Here is a 19,926-nt window from a genome sequence, read left to right on the forward strand (position 1 = left end):
AAGTACAAACGTCAGTAAGTAATTGAGGAGTAGCGGGAGAGACTGTGATTGGCTCCGGTAGCACCGCTGTGAAAATATCTGTATATGTGGACTTGTCAAAACACACTTTGGTAGAAAGCTTTGCAGCACATTGCTCAGAGATGTTTTATATGTGTTTATGTAATAATGTTGTGATGATCAGCTGGGTTGTTTAATGAAGAAATGCAATTTGTTCCCCTGAGTCCCTCATTTCAACAGGTGTTTGTGCAGAGTGATGATTTGTCATGAGTTGCGCAATAATGTTTAGTTTTGATTTAGTGGAAGAGCGGGATTTTTTCGTGGAACTGCATACTACTGCAATGCGTGAGTCAGTGGACAGAGGAGAACCTTGACTTTCTGGGGAATTATCCCACATCTCCAGGAGAACCATGTTTAATAGAAACGCCAACTCATTTCTCCATTGCTGTATGTGAGACTCTTCTTACTGACTTCTGAACATAAGATGGAAGATTCTTAAAAGAGGAAAATTCAAATGTTCAACGGGATATAGGACATTTTGCAACCAAGTGGTATTTTACTTTTTATATACAGAGGAGAGATAGTGAATATATTGGTAGACGGATGTTGGAATTGGAGCTGGCAGGCAGGAGGTCTCCAGGAAGACTAAGGAGAAGATTTATGGACGTAGTGAGAGAGGATATGAAGGTAGTTGGTGTGAGAGAGGAAGATACAGAAAATAGGGTTAGATGGAGAAGGGAAAAGCCGAATGGAGAAGAAGAAGAAGATATACTTTTGGTTTGTTTGCTTATTCATAACTTTCAGTATTATTCTTGCTGACATTTTTCCTTTTCCTTTGTTGGTTGGTACGAGTTCGATTTCGGCGTCTGGGATTTTATGTCAATGACCGGCTATAATATCTATATTATTTTTGAATGGAATTAACCACGTGAATAAGTTGGAAAATAAAATGTACCGTATTCAAATAATTACAAGGTACTATGCACTAAGTACAAACACTTGCAGGCGAGTAATAGGGAATGAAACTTGAAGTTGTGGAAATGATAATGTAACAACTTAGGATTTCAGAGTAAAACCTTCACTATATAATTTTTTGACCTCTAGAAGACCTACTATATTTTCCAAGGGTATATGACCCTACTGGCAGTGTGTTTGAAAGGAACTGGGAGTGAAATCATTCTTCGGTTATTTCCAGCTCCTGTTTTCCCGTTCCATTATTACTTGGTAGAGCGGGCATCCCTCAAATCTGAAGGCTGTTGGTTCAATCCCTCACTCCCCCTGTTTGCGTGTTGAAGCGTCCCTGGGCAAGAAAGTCCCCGATGGCCTGGTTAACGCCTTGCACGGCAGCTCTGCTGGTGAATAAATTCCAGGGTGAAGTGCTTTGAAACCACAAGGTGATGCAAGCACTACGTAAGTGAAATTCGAATCTGCCATTTTCAGTATGTGAATAGGTTAAACAGGTTAATCAGTAAAAATAACTAGAATCTCCAAACTGATGCCTGAAAAGATACACTCAAAGGAGACTCTGTATGAATGCAGATAGTGTTTGCAACTACTGAACAATGGTTACTTATCAGTACGAATTGAAATTGTGCTATCTGTCTTTTCTTTCTTCAAATCACACTATTTTAATCCAACATTCCTTTTCTTTCGTTTTTCACCTCACAATCAGATTTTCTTCCCTTTTGGTCTGTCAGTGCCAAATAATGTGGAGAAACACAATTTTGAGAAACTCTTGATCTAATTGGAAAGAATCACTATCTACATGAGAGACAAATTAAACCATTATAAAGCTTTGACTGTGTTCCAATCATTCTTATCCCTCAATATTATGACTTAACTATCATTGTGTGTAATTCTTTTCCATACAGTATTATTCTTGGGAGGACTGGGCATGGAGCCTTGCATTTGATAAACTACATGAAGCGGAGCAACGCCTGGCTTCTTAAGGAGATGCAGACTATTGAGCAATAACTCTTTTTTTCGTAACTTGATAATTGTGGTGATTAACGTGAGAAAATAAACAATAAGTAAAAAGTCTTGCTTCCCCAGTGTCCTCAGATTCGAACATGTGATTCACTAGAATAGGCGTCATGGTGACACAGTGGTTCGCGCTTCCGCTTTATAGCACGAAGGACTGGTTCGGTTCCCACAAGGGGCCTTTTTGTGTGGAGCTTGCATGTTTTCGCCATGCTCAAAAACATGTAGGCGGTTACTTGGAATAGTTTGGAAAAAGTGCCGAGATGCACAAATGAGAGTGAATGGTTGTTTGTCTATATGTGGCCTTACGATCGACTGGTGACCAGTTCAGTATGTAACCCGGCTCCCTTCTGACAGCTGGGATAGGCTCCAGCATCGCGGCAACCCCGACTGCAGGATAAGTGGTAGTTAATGGATGGATGGATTTACTTCCTGAAATAGTCTACCAAAGCCAGGGGAAGAAACTAATATATCAAGTGAATAATGTCTAATATGACTGTACATGAAATGGTGAACATTTGAAGAGATTAGGAAAAACTGAGCCTCTGATGTCCTCAGTTTTCACTATGTTAAAATCATTTTTGTAAACTTTGCGTATGCTGATGATAAATCACAATGTAAAGGGTGGTATATGCTGAAAGAAATCAGTAGAGCGTCTCTTTGTTCTCATATACATTTTGTTTTAATGACATCTTTATTTCACCTATTATGTATACAAAATACACACTGTGAATGAATTTTCAGATAGAAAACAGTAGTTAATATTTATAGAATATTGCAGGGCCAGCCTCCAAGTGAAAATCTTAAATAATCTTATAAAAATATCATTCATAAAAACTGCATTCATAGAAAAAGAATCACAGACAAAAACACAGCATATTTACATTTTCATATAGTCGATATGAAAAATTATGTTGAAAAAGACTGACACAAAATCAAAAGGAATGTCACTTTGTACTTAAAATCACAATGATCAGCTTAATCTCTGCAGAGGCCAAAGAGGCCTATTTTTCCTTTAACTTAACTTCTACCTTTTTGTCAGAGTTTTATTTTTGGGGATACATGACTCCTGCGGTGAATTCCTGGAGCCTTGTTTTCTCTCTTATCCATGAGCTGTATTTGGTGACTTGTGTGTAAACCCCTGGTTGGTTTTTCTGCCCACAGTGAATCCCCCAGCTCACAATTCCAAACAGAAACATCCGGCCAGACACTTCACACACCAGTGGACCACCAGAGTCCCCCTGTGAAGAGAGCGCACACACTATCAGGCTGCTGTTTTCTTCAGCAGGAAGAAGGATTCTACTGGCGTTGTTTATCATGGGATCATAGGGATATAAAGTGACAAGGAATGAAGAGATCTGTTGTTTTGTGAAAACAAAAGTGCAGTAAAGACATATCACCTTTTAAATTTCACTCATACTTTTCCATTGACTGAGTAGGTGATTAGAATTATTATGAATAATATAACTAACTTTTATACTCATTTGGGTACAAAAACCTATTATTGATCATACCGTTTTAGTTTGATTTAATGGTGAGTATCTATTTCAATTGTTGAGGGTTTTATTTGAGATTTTGTGTTATTTCATTTGAATGGGTTGATTGGGATATGTCTGTTTGTCCTTTTTTATTCTCGTAATTCACAGTGTTTTGAATCATGCAGGTCAAATACAAATCATTATCATCATGAAATGGTCTTAAAAATAATTCACACACTGTCACTGATGTTCTCCCCTGAAATCTACAGTGATAACTTATTTTGAGACACACTTGCTCATACGATTTATTAATTGTAATAATTGTGAAATCACAATATAAATATTCAAAATCTTCTGTATATTGACTAATTAATAACATTTTAACAAGTGAAAAATATACATATTTAATCTCTTTATGAAAAACTGTAAAATTGGCATTGATGGTTTAATCTGTGCTTGAATTTACTAAAGTGCATTAAGGTGGACAAACATAAATTAGTTAGTCGTATAGATTGTATGCAACATTCAAGTTCCACTATTCAGAAACTTCCTTTATCCTTTTACACACTTAGTCGTATCTGGATATTTTTACTTACGTTGGTATTACTGTTACCATACAAATTTTCACTGCACATTAAATTTCACCAAACATTACAATTCTAAGCACAGATTAAGTTAAATCTTTTGACACATCAAATATCCCAAGCTTTCCAAAATATTTAATTTTCTAATTGAAAGATGAATATTTTACTCTATAGAAATGCTAAAAGATTAGTTGTTATGAAAGCTGCAGCTGTTGATTTTTTGTAATCAAGAAACCCAATGAATTCAAAGACAAGAGTCTTATAAGTGAATCATTGACTGGTTATCTTTGGAATAAAAATGTGAGATTTTAATCAAGCTATTGAAATCATCTGTTTTGGGGGGTCCCTAAGATGAAAATACTGGAAAAAAATTAAATCCCAGAAGAGGTTTTAGAGCACCTAAGAACTCTTGGGATTTATTCCATGGCCATTTTAAAACTGTCAAAAAAGTTTAAAATATGATCCTTTTTTTACTCACCTGGCAGGCATCATTGCTCCAGTCAGGACTCGCAGCACAGATCATGTTGTCCGTAATTTCTTCATAGTCTTTGTTTCTTTTACAGTCATTGAGGGACATCATGTTCACTTGAGCCTCCTTCAGTATCTGTGAGTACCGTAATGACCCTGCACACAACACAACAGTTAGAACAAATTTTTGTTACTTTGGTCTTGAATCTGTAGCTTGGGCATCCTCCAGTATTTACCATGTTTCTCATGCCCAAATCCTGCTATGCTGCATTGAAACCCTGCAGGAAGATGAGTGAGATGTGGTGGAAGACAAACTACTCGTGCAGATCGTGATCGCGCAGCACATCCTCCGTCCCTGCTTTTGATCCTCAAAAGAGCTGAAATATAAAGACAGATACAGTCACTCATTTTTCACAAGGAACCTGCACAGCTGGAACAGCTCTAGGGTGTGTGTGTGTGTGTGTGTGTGCTCACCGATGTCATTGTCATAGTTGGATTCATTGAATTTTTTGTGGATGATGACTTTTTCCACTTTGAACTTTTGTTCGTTGACGGCGTCTGTTTCATTGATGGCACTCTTTCCGAGATATACTGACAGATGCTGTATTTTGGTGCTGTCCCTGAAAACACCAAACCACCGACATACACTCATTATATGAACGCATGCAGTCATACTTGTGCAATCATGTGAGGGTTGCATTTGAGGAAATTAAGCTTAGGTTGTTTTTTTCCTGTGTTATGTCTCACCAATCATTGAAGCAGTGTGCAGCAGTGAGAACCCAGCAGGGCGCGATGAGGGTGCCGCCACAGAAGAAACGACTGCGCTGCTTAAATATAGCAGCAACCCATGGCTGGGACTGTATGGATGTAAAAGAGCCACCCACTATTCTATATATCCTCGAGATGGATTTTTCTCCACAAGTCCGTTCTAAGGAGGAACACAGAGCAGTCAAATTTGTAATGATGATCAGAAAACAACTGAGTGAAAGACTGTAGGAAAATATTCATACCTGTGTCCATATCAAGTTTAGGTTTCACTGTTGTAAAACCTTGAAGAAAATATGACATTGACATCAGTATTAAAGTGTGAACAAAGATTATTAATAAAGATTTTGAGACCTCTAATCTGAGTCTTACATTTAGGAATATTACAGATTTCTTTTTCAACCCTCCATCCTCTCCTCACCCAACACCAAGGCATTGAGCTGTGGTCAGGATTCCTAGTATTTGAAGAAGACAACTTAAACCCGGCACCGAAGATATCTCCAAATACATTTTGGTGACAGCAGAGCAAGTTTGAGCATACCTGCAGAAATTATGGTTCCCAAGTCCCTTTGAGGCTCCCCAGGGCTTTCCAAACCGATTCCAGTTGAGGCATTGGCTGTTGTACTTTGACCGGGAGACGAAACCCCTGTAACTGCTCCCATCTCCAGACTGACACCTCACTGAAAATGACGCAGCAGGGAAATAGATAATTTAAACTAATTACTATTGCCAATTGTTATCGATATGTATTATTGAAACACTTTAAAAACAAGATGCTGCGCTCGTATGACTGAACTAAAAGTGAGCTCACCCTGTGTAGAACCCTGGGGTTCCAACCATGACAATTTAGGAGATCTTTTTGAAAAAGTCTAAGAAAAGAACAGCAGCAAATCTCAGTTATACATCCTTGCTGACGAAATAGTTCTCACTGGATGCTTCAGAATGATTTATGTGTGCATGCACAGCTACTTTCTTCATTTTACTTACTAATTCAACAGTCAATGCTGCAAACATGGCAAGGATGATTAACAAGTTCATCTTCACTTCTTGTTTCAGTTCCCTTTAGTTGGTTATTTTCTGTCTGGAAATTGACTGAAAAAAGAAAACAATGGAGAAATGAAAAATAGCAACACCAAATGACTGGGTGCCCTTATGAGGAGGTAATCTGAAGCACAAAGCAAAGCAAAACAAAAACAGGTGAGATCATTGAAAGACTGAAGTGTGTTATTTTGCCTTGTTACATTACAGTTTAACGCTGCACTGCATGGGCAATCACAGAAGAGAAGATGCATGGACATTTTAGCAGTAAGAACAACAGACAGACATTTACAGAGTTTATTATAAACAAAAAAGCAATCTCTTGCATATTTGCGCCGAAAGTTCCGCTCTTTCTCTCTCGGGGAATATCATCAAATGCTTTCAGTTGTCTGTTTTTTTTTACACATCTTTGGTACTTTTTTTAAACATTAGTCCACTCGGACAGACTATCAAGTTGACAATATTAAGGTAACATTATAGTCAGCTTTGTGTTGAAATATCATAACAAACAGAGTTTGGTATTTAGTACATCAGAAGATGATTTACTTTTAAATATATTGTCAGGGAAGATTGTTAAAAGATCTGTTTACCTTTCTGTCCTGATAATAGTAACCTTTGCAGGGGGGTTGCTGTTGTCTCTTGTCCTCTGAAATGCACTCGTTGCAGTTTCTTCTTGCTGCAGTGTTCTTTCTCCGGTGTTGCCCTCTGTTTAAATCAAAGGCACTCGTGGGAGGGATTTAGGAAATATCACTAGAACCCAACGCAGATCCTCTTTTTTTCGTGCCCAAAGAATTTGTCACATCCTGTGACTGACTTGTGTCTTCCCTTAACTCTTAACCACAGGAACAAAATCTAAAATAATGCCCCAAATTGGTCATTTGTCCAATATAGCGTCTGTTGACGTAGTTAGGTAGATGAAAATGTTTGAATATTTAATTTCAAGATTTCATTTGGAATTGCAATTGTTTTATATTAAAAATCCAATTTATCACCAGGAAACAAATGTGGCTTGAATTAAGTGAAGAATCCCAAATTCAAGGGATGTACTGTTATCTAAAATATATAAATTGAATTCCACAAGGTTTGTTATAAGTCTTTGTTATGACTATATAGGCCCTTATGATGCCTTCATTTGGCCGTTAGATGGGATCGTTAAATATTAGACTATCAGGAAATATTAAACGTACTTGTCAAAATTGGAAGGATTAATTATTAAAGGGAAAAAACTTTCTACATTTATTCTGGATTTGCAATACTGCCATTCTATAAAATGGGAGCTGCTTTATCTAACAAATGTCCCTTTTGAACCTTTTCAAATTTTATTTGGCCTGCATGGATCAACTAAACCAATTTTATTAGAGGAGATTTTCGTATTTTTTTCAGATTTGAATGCATAGTGGACGAGGTACAAGTGACATGGTAGAACAATGTGACTCTTGCCAAATATACAACATATGACAAGCTGAAGGGTTATTTCAGACAGTCTGTACCCGTAAAATACAAAGATGCAATGATTTGCAAGGATTCTTTTTCTATTGGAATATCCCTACAAAACTTTGCATGAATAGAATAGAATAGAATAGAATAGAATAGAATAGAATAGAATAGGCTATTTTCTGCTTTACGGCTTATCACGTGAACATTATGACAGGAATTGTGTGGGTGGCACTGTATGTTTGTTGGTGAATGCTGATGCCATTGATTTTTTTCATTTCCCTTTTTATGTATATGTATGTAACTTGTGATGTTATGGCTTTCGTTTTTTTAACATTTTCATTTACATCTGTACATTCTTTGTAGGGAAGACACTGCTCTGAGGACAGACACGTAGGATTCAAATCAGTGAATGAACTTCAAAACAAGCAAAAAAAACAAAATAAAAAAACAAATAAAATATTTGCTTATTATATTTAAGATTAGACAGTCTTGGCTCTTTATACTTTAGACACAAGGCTGAAATAATATTTTAACAACAAAAAAAAAATGTGCAGGTTTACCTAAATGTTTCAGCTACAGACATTACATCATTTTTAGAGATGCAGATTTGACTTCCTCAAATGCTCTGCCTTTGTCTTTAATGATGTACATACATTTGGGGATTTTCAGACTGAATCGCACCTAGCAATACTCATGTCTGTGTTAGTCACATTTCCTGTCTTTTGATGGGGAGAAATGACTGGGCTTTGTGTTTATGAAAACTCATGGAAGCTCAAGGATTTTCTGAGATAAGGAAATTAGTAACGGTAACAATGAACTCAAGAGAGGAAGCATGAAAAATCCTCACACACCGGATAGTAATTCATTCATTTACTGACTTGCTTTCCTTCCTCATCCCTGATCTCAACTTCAATCTACAAGTGGATGTTTTGCCTACAATAGAACAATCCTTTAAAGAGAAATGACAGAAGGAAAACAAGTGTACAATTTGGATGCTGAAACCAGTTGCATCCTGTATGTATGTCAAGTCTTTGTTTGGTCCCATAATACTAGAATGTCAAATAATTCTTCTTTATTTCCCTTATCCAAGTTTGCATCAGTATCATAATGACAGTTAGAGGTTTGATACCAATTCTGCCGGGTCATTGCACTATAATATCCCCAAAGGCAAGTTTGCATTTCTTAGTGGAAGGCACAAAATGAAGATGGAGAAAACAATTTATGTTTAAAAATGAAAGGTCCACATTTTGAAGTTCGTATTGGTGGATGGTGTCTATACCAATTATTCTGCACCCAGGGTTCCAGGAAAGCAGATATTAATTGTATTAATCACATATTTAGACATTAACTCATTCATTCTATACATCTGTGGACCATTCCAGTCTTTACTAATTTCTTCATGAACTTCTGCATGTATTAGAAGAGGAGAGAACTCAAAACGAAACCACACAGGCATATGAAGAACATTCAAACTAAATGCAGAAGGCCCCAGTTGGCCACTGGATTCATATTTTAAACCCTTTAAGTATAAGATGAGAACATCAAGAACTGCACTAACATGATACAATTATCAAGTAGGTAGGTCCCTTTGCTCTTTAACAATGAGTTTTTAATTTTTCCAGAATATATAATACAAACTTCACTGGACACACTTCCATCTTGCAGGACATAACCACTTCACGCCAACAAATAATAATAAAAATAATGATAACTCTAATTATCAAAAATCATAGTCAAGCCCGTCAGTCTATTTATTGTATAGACGCAATAAAAAGAGGATCTTTTTATTAATAAAAAGAGGTGACTCAAGATGAAAACTTGCTGTTCTAATTAACTAAAAGATTGTCCTGAATCAGCCATAATAGTTGCATTGATAACATCATAGTGTTGGGAGTTGGGAATGGTCATACATTGTACAGCACGTAATAAGCAACTCCTACATTAGCTTTTGGTCCCTTTGTCAGAGGAACTTGAAGTTTTGCTCTGTGATTTACATATTTCTGGGAAAGGGAAATGAGTCAATAAACAAAAAATGTCGAAAGGCTCATCCTTTTTTTTGTGGGACAGACTCTGAGAATTCCACCAAAGATTTTTACCGAGAATCTCAAGGACTTATGTTGGGTTGCCAGAAACAGCTACCCGGCCAGACACGTTTTGGGGTGTGTAAGTGGATGCTCCGAGCATGGGAATGTTTGTTTGACAGCTGTGTTTTAATCAATGTAAATATTTTTGTACAGACATAGCGCAGTACGTGGGGTTGTGTCTCTTTTTTTTCTATTTTGCTGGATTACACTTTTTAATTCCATGGTTACACCAGCGATAGTGACTATACCATAATGAGTCAGAATGTTAGTGCTGTTTTTCTGACTGTTTTTTTTGCATGTTTGGCTTGAAGAGTGTTTAGCTAAATAAAAGTAAATAAGGAGAACTGCTTCGATGACGAGTGAGGGTAGGGACAGGGCGGGAGATGGAGAGGCGGATCGGGTTAGGCGCTTGGAGAAGAGACGCTGCTCCTCTGCATAGAGAGGAGCCAGATGAGGTGGCTGGTCAGGATGCCTCCCAGCAGAGGTATTCCGGGCATGTCCATCTGGAAGGAGACCACAGGAAGACCCAGGACACGCTCGAGAGACTATGTCTCCAGGCTGGCCTGGGACCGTTTTGGGGTCCCCACAGAGGAGCTGGACCATGGGAGGGGGGTCTGGGCCTCACTGCTCCGGCTGCTGCCCCCGCGACCCGACTCTGGATAAGCGGGAGAAGATGGATGGATGGATGCTTTGATAAGATTGCACCATCACTTGTCTGGACCCTGGATGGATGCACTGTTAACAAATGACAGATGTGTGCATATGGCATAATTTAGTGAACAGATGTTTCACTAAAGGTAATGGGCACATTGTCAATTGATTGGGCCAACGTTAAAAAATGGCCGAAAAAGTGCACTGAACCAATGGCTTACACCTGCAATTAAATCCTTCTCTCTCCAACACTTCCTTTGTGTCGACAGGGAAGACATATTTTCTTTTCCTCTTGGGAACTATGTCTATTTTCAGACTTAGTGGTTTTCAAAAAAACATTCTGTCAGTCCAAAGGCAGCAAAAATTAAGATCCTGATGAGGACTGAGATGAAAATGAGTTATGCACTGGTAATGGTTGTGTTATTAGTGTAGTTAAACGACAAGGATCAGTGTCTGATATATTCAGAATGATTGTTTTAAGCGCTCCTAAAAATGTATGCCGATATCGTGATCTGAAAAGGTGAGATGCGCGCACCTGTGCGTCTTTAAGGGCTGTGGGCGCCGGCGTGATTGACAGCTCTGCCCACCAACTGGGAAGAGCTACGCTCAAGCCCCGCCCATATGTTTTGCGCATGCGCAGATACGGTGTTCTACTGACAGTTTCGTTTTACTTTGTATAGAAAAATAAGCCACCATGTGCGGTACTCAAGAGGGCCCAAACAAGTCCCCACCGCTTCGGTTATTGCGCTGAAAATGATGTGTGTCCCTTTTTAAACGCGTTCGTGTAGTGTTAATAAGGCGACAGTAAGCTAACTTAACGATAAGATGTTCTGAGACAACTTGTAGACAGGCGAGGCATCTCTTGTCTCAAAACTCTTGACAGGTGAGTATATCTTAACTACTTGAGCTCTGTTTACAAAAGCGCTCTGAGAACGTTAGCACTGGTTTCCACTTGAAATTGTGTGAAGGTTTTGAGATTCTGTTTTTGCTACGCAGCAGTTTCCGCCGGCTCTTGCCAGGTACCAAGGAAACTTTGCATGATGGAGCGAGGGGTGCTGAAGCAGAGTCAACTGTGTGGCCCATGGGAGATGAAAGAAAAGCTTGGGATGGGAGGCTTCGGACATGTCCACCTCTATCAACACATCGTAAGTGCATATATACAAAAGCGAATCATTAATGTAATTTGAATGTAATTAAGTGTAATTTCTTGCACACACCTGTCCTTATCTGTGCTGTTTGGAGCAGAAGTCAGGAGAGAAGATAGCTGTGAAATTTTGCCGAATGGAGCTGAACTCCAAAAACAGGGATCTGTGGAGCAGAGAGATCCAGATCATGAAAAAGTGAGGGTGGTTGATGTGACATTTTGTGCAGAAACTGGCACATTGTAATTTCACCTTTTTCGGTTTGTTTTCCTTTATAGGCTTAACCATGTGAATGTTGTCCAGGCCAGAGAAGTCCCAGAGGAGCTGAGTTCGATTGCTTTAAATGACTTACCTCTTCTGTCCATGGAGTACTGCTCCAGAGGAGACCTCCGCAAAGTACCAGCTTTGTCTCTCATCATGATAAAGATAACAATATGTTATCTTTACAGAAATGATATTGTAAATCTTCTCATTCAGGTGCTGAATAAACCAGAAAATTGTTGTGGGCTGAAGGAAAGTGAAGTTCTCTCATTGCTTAGTGACATTGGTAATTATTTGCCTTTTCACTTATATAAAGCCTCTCTCATCATGTTGATGCATAATATGCATTCTATGTATATACAACATATGAATATATACATATATATATATATATTAAACACAAACCAGGGTCTGGCATGCAGTATCTTCATGAAAATAAGGTCATCCACAGAGACCTAAAGCCAGAGAACATAGTTTTACAGGAGGTCGATGGGAAGGTAAACTAATTTCACCTATTTTTACTTACATGTATCCAGGCTTTGCTATGTGGTATTGAATATTCTCTGTATACTGGTGCCTTTTCTCACTCTGACCTAATGTTTTCATCTAGCTTGTCCATAAAATTACAGACCTTGGTTATGCAAAAGACCTAGACCAGGGCAGTCTCTGTACATCATTTGTTGGAACACTACAATATCTTGTGAGTGCTGCAGAAGTACAGCAATATCTTTTCTTTCATGGCGAGTTCAATGCTGTTATTTTTCTGCTATCTTTACAAAAATTGCCTGAATTTAACTCTGTTTTTCAGGCACCAGAGCTGTTTGAGAATAAACCTTACACTGTAACTGTGGACTACTGGAGTTTTGGGACAGTGATCTTTGAATGCACATGTGGCTTTCGCCCCTTTTTACACCATATGCAACCTGTACAGTGGTAAGTGTCAGTGGCAAACACTTGATACACAGTTTGCAAATGCTAAGAAATACACACACTGTAAAACTGTATGATGAAAAGGTTGAGAAACCGAAAGGGGTTCTCAATGCATTATTTAAATCATTTTTAGGAAACACATTGCATTCTAAACTGTATAGGCTTTTTGTTTATTCAATTTCTGAATATTAACAAAGGTAAAAATAAAGACATGATGAAAAATATTTGGCCAGACATTTCGTCAATTCCTTATTGTCTGCTTAACTTTTTTGAGGTTTTGAATATGCAATTTTCAGGACATAGCTTGCGATGGATATATTTTACGTTTTCAATATCTTTGCATTTTAAACTTTTGCAGGACAAGTAAAATAAAGAACAAAGGTCCAAAAGACATAACAGCAATGGAGGATATGAACGGAGAAGTCAGATTCTCCACACATCTTCCATATCCTAATAATCTCAGCAGGTAAAGGCAAAAATATATTTCCCGCATTTCTGCTGATGGTGTTTGTCACTTTATTGGATTTGGTGCTGATAAATGTTTACTTTAGCGTGGGCTGTGTGTGTTCTGTTTGTCTAGGACATTGTTGGAACCAGTTGAGTCCTTACTGCACATGCTTTTACTGTGGGACCCTGTGACACGTGGTGGAGGGTTCGATCCCGATACAAATAAGCAGTGTTGCTACACTGCTCTACAAAATATTCTCAATATGAAGGTGATTCATAGAAATTGTTCCCTCTTTTTACTATAATATTCCATTTGGACAATATTCATTAAGGGCTTTTGTATTGTATATATGCATCTCAACTGGATGAAAAAACCTCATGCTATTCAACAACCTCTCCCAGGTGATCCATGTGTTGGATATGACGTCAGCCCAGATGCATTCATTGGTATTGGATGCTGAAGAGAGCTTAAACTCCTTGCAGCTTCGCCTGGAGACACAGAGCCAGACACACATTTCCCCGCATTGTCAAGAGCTGCTGTTGGAGACTGGATTCTCCCTTGACCCTCGAAGACCCCCTGCTGACTGTCTGCCAGAAGGATTGGTTTGCCAGACACAACCTTTCATAGCAGCCATAACCATAATACTGTGACCCTATTCTTGTTATTTATTATTGAACTTAATGTTTTTCTCTAGGTCAAAGTAGTTGCTCCTTTATAGCACTTAAAACTATTCAGATAATTTATCGTAAGAAACGGAATTGTAAAGTAACAATTTCAGATCAGCATCGGTTCATGACACACCGACATGTGAGCTGGAGATTAATCTATCAGTCATCTATTTATCATCTATCACTCCCTCACATACCCAGAAACTTGTTGTAGGACAATCCAAATGATATTTTTTCTCCATCACCGGTGGGAGCCATGCGTGCGACAGCATCTTTGCGGACTAAACTAGGCTCTTTACTATCTCTAACCAAGTATTCTTGGCCTAAATTGAACCAGCCTTAGCCATATAACTGACTTATCAGAAACTCAATTACTACGCCTGTCCATCTTCAACCGTTAAAAATGTGTCACCTTTAGAAATGGGTTGCAACAGATAGGGATATTTGTGAGATATGTCCTTTATATACACCACTGAGCCAGTTGTGGTATCAGAGGATGAGGGTGCTATTGTAATGGCAAACATTGCATTCAGCTCTCAAATTTGTTGAGGATGATAGGAAATACAGGAGGCTAAGTGTTTTCTGATTCAACTGGCAACATATTCAGGATCAAAGCAAAATCCAATACTCTGTTAGTGTGTTTCTATTTCTCACAGTTATGTCTGTCATTTTCTTTTAGGTCAGTTGTGACAACTTCACAGTCTTCCTGTTCGATAAAAGCCTGACAAAATACTCTGGACCGTTGACAGCCAGGTCTCTGCCAGACAGTGTCAACTTCATAGGTGAGATATTTAACTTCTTACTGAACTTAAAATCATGTTTAATATTACCCAGTCTCTGTTGAAATCACTCTGTCGGGTGTCCTCTGCTTTGTAGAATTTAATCAGAATGTAGTTTTTGACAGTGACTCATATTTAGGAGACAAAATACGATTTTGTATATAGGGTACGTATGGATAGGTATATATATTAATAAATGCTATAGGAATAAGCGGTCTTTCTCAGAAAGTGGTACGTTTTAGTTTTAGTTCAGCATATAAAGTAGTTGTTAAATAATTGCAAAATACTCCAGGTGTTGCCTGTATACTTTGTGTTTGTGTGCTTAAGAGTTAATGCCATTCTTTTCAAAACACTGTTGGAAACAAGAGCACAAAGCACAGTGAGTTTTTGTGTATTTTAAGTGTTAACAATTAAAACTATTTTTAAGGAGCCTGTCAAAGGCACTGCCTGGGATGTATGTTTTAAGTTTGTTTGTCAAATCCAACTTTGTAATCAAATTCAAATGACAAAGTTATGAGGGACCCGGTCTTTGCATGTGAAGTCATACAATATCTGGGATGTGTTTTGTTTAGTCCGGGAGACTAAGACACAGCTACCACTGACTGCTTTGAGAAAAGTATGGGGAGAAGCTGTCAGCTACATTTGTGGACTGAAAGAAGACTACATACGCCTCTACCAGGGACAGAGGGCTGCTATGTGCGTGTAAACAAACACAAACATGCACACACATACACAGATGAGCAGCTGTTACAATTTGTGTTTGAAACTGAGTGTGAAGCATAATCTTTGGTCTAAAGAAGTTAAGCGACATGTGAATTCATCAATTAAAATTATGAGCCTCACATAAAGCTAATTTAAAGTATCGCAAATCAATGCTGTGGAGACGTTTGAGAACATAATCTTTTGGAAAAATATCATTTTAACAAGCTTCTTGAATTCTTGAAATACTCAACTTGGCTAATCATAATTGAAAATACTTAAATGTGTTCCCCTTATACTGGAAGACTGCTTTTTCATACCATGCCATGAGCAACCCACCTTGGTGACGAAAGCATATACTTTGCTGGAGTCTGCCATACATACCTGTAGCCATGGTTATCATTTAAAGACACAGAGTAATGTCCAATAATTTGGATCGAAGTGTGTCGTATGTCACATCGCCTCTCTTAATATGAACATATAATGACCTATAATAGGAAAGCATTGTTTTAGACCACAAGACCAAAAGTCAGAAAGGCAACAGCTGTATCATGTTGTACCTATTAGTATCTATCTAGTGAACATGGCCATAAGCCCTTCAAATTTTGCAAATGAGGTTGCTGTTTGCATACACAGCAGTGGTAAGCAGTCAAATATATTAGATACACATGCAATATGCTTTGCACAGTGTCTTTCATCTGATTATGTCTGAAGTACTTTTCCTTTGTGTTTTCTCAGGTTGAGTCTGCTACGTTACAACACCAATTTAACACGGTACAAGAACCTGCTTTTCTCCCAGTCACAGCAGCTCCAAGCCAAACTGGCCTTCTTTAAAACTAGCATCCAGCATGACCTTGAGCAATATGCCAAGCAGAGTCACAATGGCATCTGTGAGTCCATCTTTATTTGCGGTTCTAATATTGAATTACCTTAAATTAAAGTAATGACAGCAAGAATCTCATTGATTGTTTGTTTAAGCGTCAGAGAAAATGCTGAAGACATGGCAGGATAATGAAGACAAGGCTAATGGGTTTGCAAAGGTAGGATCAGTGTCAAATTCATAGTTGCAACCATGCTTTAAGTGGTTTGAAATCACATAGTAAGAGTATTTCCTACTGCAGGTTGCGGATGTGGGGTATCTGGATGAAGAAATAGTGGCTTTACATTCTGAGATAGTGGAGTTGCAGAGGAGTCCATTTTCTAGGAGACAAGAAGACGTAATGGAAAAACTGTCAGTATTTCCGTCATGTGCCACAGATTACTACAGTTTGTGTGACAGAAAGAGAAACTCTCAATGCTTGTCTTCACAGTGAGGGAAAAGCAATTGAACTCTACAAGCAACTAAAAGCTAAGTGCAAAAGTAAGTAAAGTATATCATATAAGACATTGCAGCTGCTGTTGTTTTTTTTATACATTTACTGTTGCTTTGCTTATAGTTCACCAAAATCAGATGTTGTTAATAAAGTATAAAAAATTACAGAATTATTACAAAAGATTATCTGCCACGGAATTTGTCCAAAGCTTATGTTTATAGTGTTTCATGGATTTAAAGTAAGGGAAATGATAGGAATGGTTATTTGTACAGGTCCCGACCCGCCACATGGATACAGTGACAGCTCAGACATGGTGAAGACCATCCTCCAAACAGTTCAGAACCAAGACCGAGTGTTGAAAGACTTATACACACACCTAAGGTAAATTATCAAATACTTTATAATAAACCATCCGAAAATCCTGCATGTCTTAAGCTTAATTTGCAGCTTACCGTTGCTCTCTCTCCCCCTTAGTACAATTCTGGTATGCAAGCGACGCATTGTTGATTTATTCCCAAAATTGGAAAGTGTTGTTAAGAACATTAAAACAGCAGAGGCAGCTGTCATGCAGATGCAAATGAAGAGACAGAATGAGTTTTGGTACCTTCTCAGGATTGCTTGTGTAAGTTGGAAAAATTATGCAGGAAATATTTGTTATCAGAAATGCTTTTGGAGGTTAAAGCACTTTCATTGAAGTATACAGTTGCCAACACAATGTTTCACTGTATTTCAAGGCCCAGAGCAATTCTCCTGCAGAGTCATTGATACAACAGTCAAGTGACAGGTAAATCTCTACCAAACAATGAAAGAACAGGATTCAACATTATAAATTCTTTATTGGCTTAGCTGGTGCATAAAGAGTTACTGTATGTGACCGCTTGTAACCACAAAACTGAAACAAGCTTTGAGGAAGCTTTGTATTTAACGTGAATACACAGTCTTTGGAAATATCATAAGTTAACATTGAAGGGAAAACACACATGTCCAAATAATTTTGAGTGTCTCGTCTCTTCTAGTGAAACTGTTCAATTGCTGGATGAGAATGAGCACTACTTGAATCAGCTAACATCTCTGCTACAAGATGCCAGCCAGGAGATGGAGCAAACTGTGATGGTATGATAGATAGGAAATCATGCATACAAGCACTTTCTTACAGTACCTGTACAGTGTACACTGTGTCTTGTTAATTACCCTTACAGAGTGAAATAGCAACATGACAATCAGGTGTGGTTAGTTCTGTGAAGGAAGTGAATTTATTTACAGCATACAGTTAGTTTTCCCCTCAGCATTTTATTCTCATTTCACTCTCACATTTTAGCTTACAGTTATTGCAGTATTAAGACTTGGTGTTGAGTGTCTGATAGTGGACATCATATTAATTATACTCTATTAATTCTTGATTGTTCAGTAAATTATATTTTATTTGATATTGTATATACTTAAGGGCAGTACATTTCTCTTGACAGCATGCCATCCACTTTGAATGTTACAATAACATTTTAAATTGCCCTATACAATAAAATATGTCAAAATTTGAGACATGCACATAATGCAGTTCTCTTTTTATAAGAGAACTGAGAACAGAGATTATAGTAACCCCAAGGTTTTGTATACTGTTGCCACAGTGTTTCCACTGAACACCTAATTGTGTGTTTCTTTTCTCATAATCAAATAATTGTATTTTCTGAGGAGGGGTATGTTCTAAGTAGATGGATCACAGTAATGTTGAATTGTACAGTACAAATAATTTTAGTGTTATAGTGTTAAAGTGTGATACTGTACACATTAAGTGTTTTAAATCTTTTTTCCTCACTTTAGAATGAGGACTGGAGTTGGATCCAGCATGGTGCCGTGAAAGCCCAATCTCAGGACTTTTAGAGACTGAAGACCCAAGTTATGACTTATATTTATATTTTGTAAAGCAGTGCCTTATTTGCTTTGAAAAAGCTTGTTGTGATGTTTTGCTAACTATTTTGTATAATTTTAAAAGTTACTTCCAGCTCCAACGGCCACATTGTATTATTTTCCCTGTAAAAGATGTGATGCTAAAGGATTGCAAAAAAGAGTGACAAAAAATGTCAAACAGTAAAGTTGTTGTGAATTGAAGTGGAGAGTTTATTTTGATTTTCTCATACTTCACTGGGGTGGTCTTCACGAGTCTATATATGTTTAAGACACATATGTATCTGCTTACTCAACAGACCTGATAGGCATCTTTATACATACAGGAAACTGTATACAAAAGTTTCAATTCAAAGTTCTATTTGGGGCTAAGGAACTTAAAAAATCCAGTTGCAGAATTCAGTAGCAAGCTTGAAATGTGGGTCATTTGTGACTGGTGTAATTTCAACAATAGTTTTCATATTCATTTATTTATTCACGAAGAGGAAGTATGTGCTGCCAAAACATCAAACTTAAATTCAAAGCAGTACTGAATCAAAATTTGTAGTTTTCAAGAAATGCTGAGATTTATGTTGTAGATTATAGCACAGTGGCTGAGTGGTTCGGGCTTCCGCCTCATAGCACTGAAGGTCCCTGGCTCTGCCTCTCACAGGGGGCCGTCTGTGTGGAGTTTGTATGTTCTCTCCTTGTCTGCATGGGTTTCTCTGTTTTTCCACCTACAATCAAAAATCATGTAGGAGGTTGATTGGACTTTAGAAAAATTGCCTAGATGTGGTTATGAGTGAGTGGTTGTATGTGACCCTGCAACTGACGGGTGCTGGTTATACCCCGTCTCTCGGCAAAAGACAGCAGTGATAGGCTCAAGCTCCACCCCTGATCATGACTGCAGGATAAGCGGTTGACAATGGATGGTTAAAACACTTGAAATATGTACCATGTAGAATATCTTGTTTGACAACATATGCAGCAACCAGCTGTTAAGTCAATTTTGATTCAGAGGTCTGATTTTGGTGAGTTCAGTTCAGTCTCCAGTGTCCAAAAAGTTCAGTGCTCTGATCAATTCCTCCTAATTAAGTCATTATGTTATCACAAATGTGTTCTATTTTTGTAATGACATACACTTTTAATTTTTGTACAGTTATAAGAAAAGAGCCTGTGCTAATTAGCATAATATTTCACCCACATTTGTCAGCAGAAGCGATTTGATTCATGTGACAACATGCATTATTATAGTCTTGAGTAGTATATTTGATTTTGAAGGTTGATAAATCCAAAAAAGATGATGCTCATGTAGGGATGAGT

At 37.9% G+C, this 19,926-nt stretch overlaps 2 protein-coding genes across 3 annotated transcripts; one reads left to right on the forward strand and one right to left on the reverse strand.

Annotated features, from left to right (window-relative positions):
• Nucleotides 1-2,636: 2,636 nt before the first annotated feature.
• Nucleotides 2,637-7,011, reverse strand: plaua (plasminogen activator, urokinase a). Its single transcript, XM_086161775.1, has 11 exons — nucleotides 6,901-7,011; nucleotides 6,260-6,364; nucleotides 6,084-6,141; nucleotides 5,814-5,952; nucleotides 5,645-5,727; nucleotides 5,518-5,556; nucleotides 5,255-5,435; nucleotides 4,982-5,127; nucleotides 4,744-4,884; nucleotides 4,518-4,663; nucleotides 2,637-3,218 (listed from the first exon to the last, which is right to left on the reverse strand). Exons 2-11 carry the CDS (start codon nucleotides 6,308-6,310, stop codon nucleotides 3,024-3,026), a joined length of 1,179 nt encoding a protein of 392 aa, XP_086017901.1. The 5' UTR covers nucleotides 6,311-6,364; nucleotides 6,901-7,011; the 3' UTR covers nucleotides 2,637-3,023.
• A 4,217-nt stretch (nucleotides 7,012-11,228) lies between these two features.
• LOC147236443 (inhibitor of nuclear factor kappa-B kinase subunit alpha-like) lies at nucleotides 11,229-18,828 on the forward strand. Of its 2 annotated transcripts, none has more exons than XM_086168929.1 (22): nucleotides 11,229-11,365; nucleotides 11,479-11,627; nucleotides 11,728-11,822; nucleotides 11,903-12,020; nucleotides 12,102-12,171; nucleotides 12,294-12,382; nucleotides 12,496-12,585; nucleotides 12,694-12,818; nucleotides 13,174-13,281; nucleotides 13,396-13,531; nucleotides 13,665-13,865; nucleotides 14,611-14,713; nucleotides 15,283-15,406; nucleotides 16,148-16,299; nucleotides 16,388-16,449; nucleotides 16,531-16,640; nucleotides 16,720-16,769; nucleotides 16,995-17,103; nucleotides 17,197-17,344; nucleotides 17,457-17,506; nucleotides 17,739-17,835; nucleotides 18,541-18,828. In XM_086168929.1, the coding sequence occupies exons 2-22, from the start codon at nucleotides 11,520-11,522 to the stop codon at nucleotides 18,598-18,600; spliced, it is 2,205 nt and encodes a 734-aa protein (XP_086025055.1). In that variant the 5' UTR covers nucleotides 11,229-11,365; nucleotides 11,479-11,519; the 3' UTR covers nucleotides 18,601-18,828. The 2 variants fall into 2 exon arrangements, with proteins under 2 accessions (XP_086025055.1, XP_086025062.1); XM_086168936.1 differs by having other exon boundaries at nucleotides 11,482-11,627.
• The last annotated feature ends 1,098 nt before the right edge of the window (nucleotides 18,829-19,926 follow it).

The sequence above is a fragment of the Fistularia commersonii genome, chromosome 2 (genome assembly GCF_037954325.1).
Source record: "Fistularia commersonii isolate RoL2024-O1a breed Wild chromosome 2, RoL_Fcom_v1.0, whole genome shotgun sequence".
Classification (NCBI taxonomy): Eukaryota; Metazoa; Chordata; class Actinopteri; order Syngnathiformes; family Fistulariidae; genus Fistularia; species Fistularia commersonii.

Bases quoted from the DNA above. Each gene is read 5' to 3' on its own strand.
- LOC147236443 (XM_086168929.1), top strand. From the start codon at position 11,520: ATGATGGAGCGAGGGGTGCTGAAGCAGAGTCAACTGTGTGGCCCATGG. The intron at 15,407-16,147 runs GTGCGTGTAAAC...GTGTTTTCTCAG, and splicing joins CAGGGACAGAGGGCTGCTAT to GTTGAGTCTGCTACGTTACA. The intron at 17,104-17,196 runs GTAAATTATCAA...TCTCCCCCTTAG, and splicing joins GACTTATACACACACCTAAG to TACAATTCTGGTATGCAAGC.
- plaua (XM_086161775.1), bottom strand. From the start codon at position 6,310: ATGAACTTGTTAATCATCCTTGCCATGTTTGCAGCATTGACTGTTGAA. The intron at 5,436-5,517 runs GTATGAATATTT...GTTCCTCCTTAG, and splicing joins TAAACTTGATATGGACACAG to AACGGACTTGTGGAGAAAAA. The intron at 3,219-4,517 runs GTGAGTAAAAAA...CTCTCTTCACAG, and splicing joins GGAGCAATGATGCCTGCCAG to GGGGACTCTGGTGGTCCACT.